At 41.1% G+C, this 7,478-nt stretch overlaps 1 protein-coding gene and 1 pseudogene across 1 annotated transcript in view; both read left to right on the top strand.

Annotated features, from left to right (window-relative positions):
- Positions 1-6,594, top strand: part of LOC107569165 (uncharacterized) — a 24,642-nt pseudogene extending 18,048 nt beyond the window's left edge.
- Positions 6,595-7,244: 650 nt separating this feature from the next.
- The window catches only part of LOC107569166 (kinesin heavy chain-like), a 39,500-nt gene continuing 39,266 nt past the window's right edge, over positions 7,245-7,478 (top strand). The window contains exon 1 of the mRNA XM_016255178.1: positions 7,245-7,430. Coding sequence (XP_016110664.1) covers positions 7,245-7,430 — 186 coding nt within the window. The remainder of the gene's footprint in view (positions 7,431-7,478) is intronic.

Below are 7,478 nucleotides of genomic sequence, written 5' to 3' on the forward strand. Positions count from 1 at the left end.
AGGGGGGTCACATCACAGGGGAGTCAGCTGTCTTAACCGTGGCTTGTGTGCTGCAAACACATACCAGCTTCATCACTGTGTCTGTTATGCGACTCTGTTCCTCTTTCGGGCTCTGTCTTTACATTTATTTTGAAAGATGAAGCTCGCGATTGTGGTAAGGGGCGTTACATTTCCGACGAGTGCTTGTGGTGTTCGGCCAATCACAATGCACTGGGTCAGCTGGCCAATCAGAGCAGACTGCGCTTGTTGGAAGGAGGGACTTTGTAGAAAACAAAGCGTTTGAGAGAGGCGGGGCATAGAGGACCTACAATAATGTACAGTATTTGAAAAATAATGTGTTTTTTGAACATTAAAGCATGTCAACATATTTTGTTACACCAAATACACAAAATAATGATCTTTAAAAAAGCATCATATGACCCCTTTAAGTCTTCGAAGTGTTTCAAAGTGTTTGTGCAGATGTTGTTATATTTCATAGACTGTATCCCGTCTGCTGTGAGATGTGTGTGACTGCAGTGACATTAACGCTGAACACGAGTCTCTACAAACAACACGCTTTCTGATCTGTGTCTCTTCTCTCCACTTCTGTTCAGCTTCTTCACTGTTGGAGAATGATCTAATCAGTGCTGTATGAATATTGTTCATTGCAGATCCTACTCGCTCCTCATTCTGACCCTGCTAGACGTCTCATCACATTTACAATTTTTCTGCATTTACTGACCGTCTTATGAAGATCTTCATTCCACGGTAACTTTGCATCAAACCACACACACAGAAACCTAAAGACTTTAACATCTTTATCTGTGCTTCAATGCCTCCTTTCCTAGTCAACACTAGTGTTTGGTTTTTTTTTCTACTGCATATGATCATTTTTCATGTAATATGATTAATATTCCTTCCCCTTTTCCACAAGGCTCCGTCGATGATCGGCCAATATCTCCTTGAGCTTGAGAAAATGCATCATATTTATCATAACTAATGCCATTATCTTGTTATATAGCTTTGGGAAGACTTTCCCAATTCTGACTTGAAGAAATGTATCAAATAAGAGGTCATTAATTAAATTATAAGTTCTGTTTGCTATTGCTATAATATCTAGTTTAATCATTAATCCTTCTTTCCAAACCATATCATTTGCTGTTTCGAGGTCAAAGAAAACTGCCATTTCTGACTCTTTATTGACTTGAGCTTTCTGAAAGTCTGTTTCCAGACATAATAGAGTCCAGAGTACCTGAAACCACTCGGATGAGCTGATAAAACCAAATAAAATGCTCATCTTCCCGGGATCTTTCTTTCCATGATCTTATATGTGATGTCAATGCTATTGGCCTCGAGCATCAGCAACAAATAAACCCCGTCCATGCAATACATTTAAGCTTCATACTAGCCAGAAATGATCAAATACATTCAGCAGATGCTTTATTAGTCTCACTTAAAAACTTAAAGCCTTACCTACATCCATCTGCTTATTTCCTATTTCAGTTAATTACTTTCCACTTATCATTTCTAAATCAAAGCGTTTGCAGATAATTAACATACACTGCACATTTCTGTAGAGTTTTTAGTTCTGTAGTCGTGTGTCAGTGTTTGTCTGATGCAGGACCGCTGTTTGCTTTCTGTGTTCAGAGCTGAAATCAGCATAAAGACACTCTCAATGTTTAGTGACTTTATTTTTAAGCATCTTCTTTGTATGCATTAAAGCTTTCTGTACGTTCACTGCATGTTAAACTAAACGCACATTTTTCAAAACCCTTAACATTATTATTATATATATATTTTTTACAATTGCTTGAATTCAATACACATAAACCTAAGATAATTTGTTCACTGAACTAAAATCACCTGTTGAAATTGACACAATTTTACATCAAAGTATCACCATTTCAAAATGCACCTCACACATTACATTTGAGACGACTTGATGAGCACAATGATCTAAATATAACTCATACAACTGCTCAAAATGATGAATAACTTTTGCATTTCTCCTGATGCATAGTTTTTATGGAAACTGGTGAACAATATTTCACGTTTAGATCATGAAAGTTTCAGGATAATGAGATCAATTGACACCAATGACAACAGATCATGACCCAGCTGGACTACATTATCTCTGGATGTAGTGTTTCATCATCCTCGCCCGAGGGAGCAGGCTGTGTCTCCTTACACAGGAATCCCGTCATGTTTCTCTGGCCATACTTTCCAGCCTCCAAATCCAGGACATTTTGCCAAATGAGGAGCCAAGTGAGCAGGTTCATATTTCAGGAGCATAATTTCCATCAGCTGATTTCCATGAGCTTAGTTAGCTGTTGCAGAGGCGCTGGACACTGAAGGATGAAGCGCAGAGGACACCGCTCTAAAATACAGTGAAAACATCTCAGAAAGTCTAGATATGAAAAGACAATAAAGAATGAAACACTGACAGCTGCATTCATGATACAGATACTGCAGACAGTTACTTCTAAAGGTAAAGCTCTTCTACAGCATTTTCTCGTTTTCCAGTGCAGATGTCTAAAGCCTTTAGAAAGGAAAAAAAGAGATACATACTCGAGAAGCACAATGCCAGATAAGAAGTCTTGTTTTCTGTGAAATTGATCAAAATGAAGAGGAGCTCATGTCATTCTCAAGGAGCCAGCGGAAGGACAGATCACATCCTTGACTCTTCCAGAGAAAAACAGAACTTTTGCTCAGATCTTTGCAGTTCGTCGTGAGCTAGCGATAGCACACGTGTGTGTTAAAGCACTTAGTAAAGAGATCATTAGTATGTCAGCAACTCCACAGTCACTGCCTTTAAATAAAGCCACATGCAGCAGAACATCAGTGGTACTGAAGCACAGGCTCTACTCTTCAGCACCAAACTAATGAATTCAACTAACAGAAAACACATCAATACAGTTCAGTTTCAGATTCATTCTCCTTATCAGTTCATGACTTTGTATAACTTTTATTTTATTTTATTATTACTGTTTTTTTCTTAATTTTATGGTAATCTACTGCAGCAGGGTTGCTAGTAAATTACCGTTTTTCTGCAGATTGTTGCCATAAAATACAGATTATTATTTTAATTTATTGTCCCTGGATTAGTAGGGTACTCTTGTAATAAAGTAGCGGTGGTAGAGGACAGATTTTAAGTATCAATTCTGCTTAAGAAGATGCAATCTAATCCTGTTTACATGAAATAAGCTGCTCCTGAGCAGGTTTAAGTTTACGGACCTGTTGCTATGACAGTAACTCCGGGATGAGCTTCGAAGAACCAAACAGTCCAAGATCAAGCCAAATCATCAACAATCAAATCCAGCTAACTGAGTTAGCGACGTACAAAGAACGGGCCCCAGGTCTCTTGTTAGTTATCATGGACACTCATTGGACCACACCCATCTCCTTGTTAGTTTTCATAGTAACTTATTAGTTCTTTGGTTCTGCTCAGCATATATAGCCCTGCTTGTCTCTAGTTAGGTAGTTGGTTTTTGCATGTTTTTACCTTGTATTTTTTTGTGTTTTCTCCTGTTCCGTGTTCCCATCTTTATGTTGTCTCATCTTGTTGTTTTCTTTAATAAATCAGTCCTCACTTGGATCCACTTCCCAGTCTGCTCCTTTGCCTGCCTGAATGTCCCCCGTTGTAACAACCACTAAATAGGGTAATGGGAGACTCCATAACCAGAAACATTAGTAGCAGGGCTTCCCACAAAATAGTAAATTTCTAATGTGAATAGGGAACTTCAGAACATTCTGATGAAGCAGAAGACTGCAAATGGGGTTATTATTCATGTGGGGATGAATGATATTCTAAAAGTCAGAACTCTTTAAGAGGGATTTAAATGTACTCTTTGAAACACCTGGAAGACTTAAAGTTCAGTCATTCATAAGTAGGGTTGCCACCTTCAGCGAGGCAAAATAATTTCAATTTCAATAAAACAATAGGCCTATACCTTTAGAAGCATGGATGTGTCTGTCACTTTAAAGGTATGGTTCATCCCCCAAAAAATGAAAATTCTGTCATAATTTACCAAAGTTTTTCTAAACCTTTTTCTAAAGTTATTTTTTCTGTTGAACACAAAAGAAGATACTTTGAAGAATGTGGGCAATTAAACAGCTGCTGGTCCTCAGTAACTCCCATAGTAGAGAAAAAATACACTATAGATTCATTGGGGACCAGAAACTGTTTGGCTACCCACATTCTTCAAAGTATCTTCTTTTATGTTCAACAGACGAAATAAATTGTTACAGGTTTGGAAAAACTTGTGGGTGTGTAAATGATTTGAAAATGAAAAAAATATATATTTTTGGGTGAACTATACATTTACGTCAGACAGTCCACAGTGAGCAACTAAAAAGCTTCTCTGCAAACTGCACGTTCATCAATAGTTACTGGACAGACCCATTGATATAACTTTCCCATTCAGCCCTACATCTGGAGAGTCTTGTGTTCAAAGGGCAGATTTGAGCTCTACATGTTTAATCCGCGCATGCTGCTTTAACAGCTCACATTCTGGACACTCCGTCGCTATGGAAAAAAGACGCCTAAATGCAATCACGCGCAAATGAGCTTCTCTAATATGAAATTGATTTCATTATAATTGCTATTAGTATTATAAATGGTGCAAAATACTTATTTGTTGATTCAACTTTGTATTGGCCTTTGTAAAATACGGGACAAACCGCGTCCCGTATTGATTTGAGAGGGACGATTCAGTATTTTAAGGGACGGGTGGTAACCCTATTCATAAGTGCACCACTCCGAGCAACAGGAACTAACATGTTTTTACAGCTCTGTCATGACACCTCTTGGAGAGTTTTAGCATGGTAATATACATGCCAGTGTTGACCAAAAAAAATGTCCCCACAAGGTCAAAATTAAGTGGTATTACTATCCTTATGAGGACATTTGGTTCTCATAATGATGGGAATACCAGGTACACACACACACACACACACGCCGGATCAGCATCTAAGGGTGACTTTCTGGAAAAAAGCCAGGACAACATATTTCAGCCTCCGGAAACACCAGAGCAACAGCCCCGCTCACCAGACACATTATCCCTCTCTCCAGCATCTCCACTTCTAAGCTTCTCACAGAAAATGGAGGAACTGGTTTATGCTGGGACCAAACTCTCCCACTCTGTTGCTGCAAGCCCCCGGATATCAACTAAAAGATGGTGGGCCCCACAACCACCAAAGAACCATAATTCACTTTTGGTGCTGCTCCTCTGTCGATCTGATTGTCTATGAGCAGGAATACAAAAATGCTAAAGAGCAATGTGTAGTTTTAACAGTCCTGGAGCTGCCAAAAGTCCTCCGGATGATACTAAATGACGTGTTTAGTGTCATCCGGCGGACTTCTGCTGACAAATAAATAAATGGGATATCTGGATGCGGGTAACATGGAGAAAGAGTACACATTGTTTATTTACATTCAGTATACCACTAATTTTATAACAATAAAAAGCTGGTTGAAGATTCTTTAAAACATACTTTAAATCAGTGTGGCTAAATATGGAATGGCAGGGCTAACATGGAACAGGCAGATGCTCATTTATTATTTTTGTGCATAATATTAGTTTATCAGCTAATCAGCTGAAGATCAATCTATGTGCTTATTAGAGATCTTGCCGAGGCAAATGTTCACCTAATGTCAGATTTCATTCTGATGTACTGAATGACTGAGCAGAACGAAATGTTCAAAATTCAGGATGCATGTAAATCAGAGGTGGGGATGAGAGGTGGAGGGGGACAAAACATTGTGCCAAGGTAGACAGTTTGTTTAGAAATTCAGGATTAGTAAATTCAAGCCATTTAGCCACAATTATTAGGGAAAGAACACTGATACTAGTTACTCGATACTTGGTGATACTCTCAGAATATTAAAGTAGACCAGGTGAAATGCTGTAGGATGGAGTCATGGGAAAAACCTTGTCTTTAAGTGACTTCACTGCAAAAAATTATTTTCTTAGTATGTTGTCTTGTTTTCTAGTGTAAATATCTAAACATTCTTGAATCAAGATGCATTTATTTGAGAAGCAAAATTACTTAAGATATCGAGTCTTGATTTCTGAAAAAATATAAAAATTTTAGTTCCCTTTCAAGGGAACTTCGAACTGCGTCCTCTAGGGGTCGCTATGGGGAATGCCTCGTCGTGACCCGTGTCTGAAGCATACATTGAAAAAACACCAACAACACGCTGGCCGGCGATAGCCCATGACGTCACTACCGTTGCGACTATAGTATAAATAGGCGCCGGGAGAACATGTCATCCTCTTCTTCATCTTCATTGACTGTTTTGTTTGAAGTGTGCATTTGAACGTGGTAAGAGCGATCTACTATCTATTATTATGGCGAGCACTAGCAGAGCGTTTAGAGGGTGTGTGCATCCGGGTCGTCGCTATTTGACACCTGATGACACACACGATCTCTGTGTTTTGTGTTTGGGCGAGGAGCACGCACGCGACGTCCTTGAGGGGGCGATTTGCATGCATTGTGAGCGTTTTTCGATGAAAAAGCTCAGCTCTCATTTGTCTCTTTTTTCGAGGAAAGAGGGGCAGCCATCTGCTCCTCATGGTTCAGGACTCGCCGCTGCTGAGGCACGGAGGAGAATGAGCTCATGGGGTTCGCAGGCGGACATGGCTGATGAGTTTAGGGAGGGGCTTTCCTTCTCGTGCTCGTTGGCTGCGGACGAGAGAGAGCCGATGGAGGATTATGTTATCTCTTTGACATCATCTGATCCGGGGGCCAGTGCTCTGCTGGGTCCAGCCCAGGAAGAGCAGGAGATGTCTGAGGACGGCGATGAGGCTGAGCCTTCCCAATCCTCCTGCCCTGCGTATGGTGAGCTGTTGGAAGTTATGGATCGTGCCACGGCGAGGCTAGACTTGCCGTGGAAGCGGGCCAAGAAAGTGGCGCTGCGGGGTCGTCTCGATGAGCGTTATCTTTGTGACCATAACCGTCCAGCTCAGGTGAGCCTTCCATTCCTTCCTGATTTGCATACTGAAATAGAGAAGGAATGGAAGAGGCCGTTTTCTTCTCGCATTTATCAATTCCAGCATACGAGTTATGCCAACATCGAGGCGATGCGTGAAAACGGCTATGAGAGGATGCCCCCTGTAGAAGAGACACTGGCTAGCTATCTCTCTTTGGGCAAGACATCCTCCCTTAATACTCCCTCCTTGCCATCTAAGCCCCTCCAGGATACACCGCGCTTAAATGGCAGGGCATACGCAGCAGCAGGCCAGGCTGTGGCTTCGTTGCACACTATGGCGGTGCTCCAGGCGTATCAGGCTTATCTGTTGAAAGACCTGGATAAAGGCGAGGGCCTTTCTCCTGATCAGGTAGCTGTGCTGCACCGCACCACAGATCTTGCTCTCCGTGCTACTAAACAGGCCGCTTCCGCCATGGGCAGGTCTATGGCGGCGATGGTGGTAACGGAGAGACATCTGTGGGTGAACCTGGCAGATATCGGGAAGAAAGAGAGGGGCTTTCTTCTCGAT

The sequence above is a fragment of the Sinocyclocheilus grahami genome, unplaced genomic scaffold, assembly GCF_001515645.1.
Source record: "Sinocyclocheilus grahami isolate Dianchi unplaced genomic scaffold, SAMN03320097.WGS_v1.1 scaffold1320.1, whole genome shotgun sequence".
Taxonomy (NCBI): domain Eukaryota; kingdom Metazoa; phylum Chordata; class Actinopteri; order Cypriniformes; family Cyprinidae; genus Sinocyclocheilus; species Sinocyclocheilus grahami.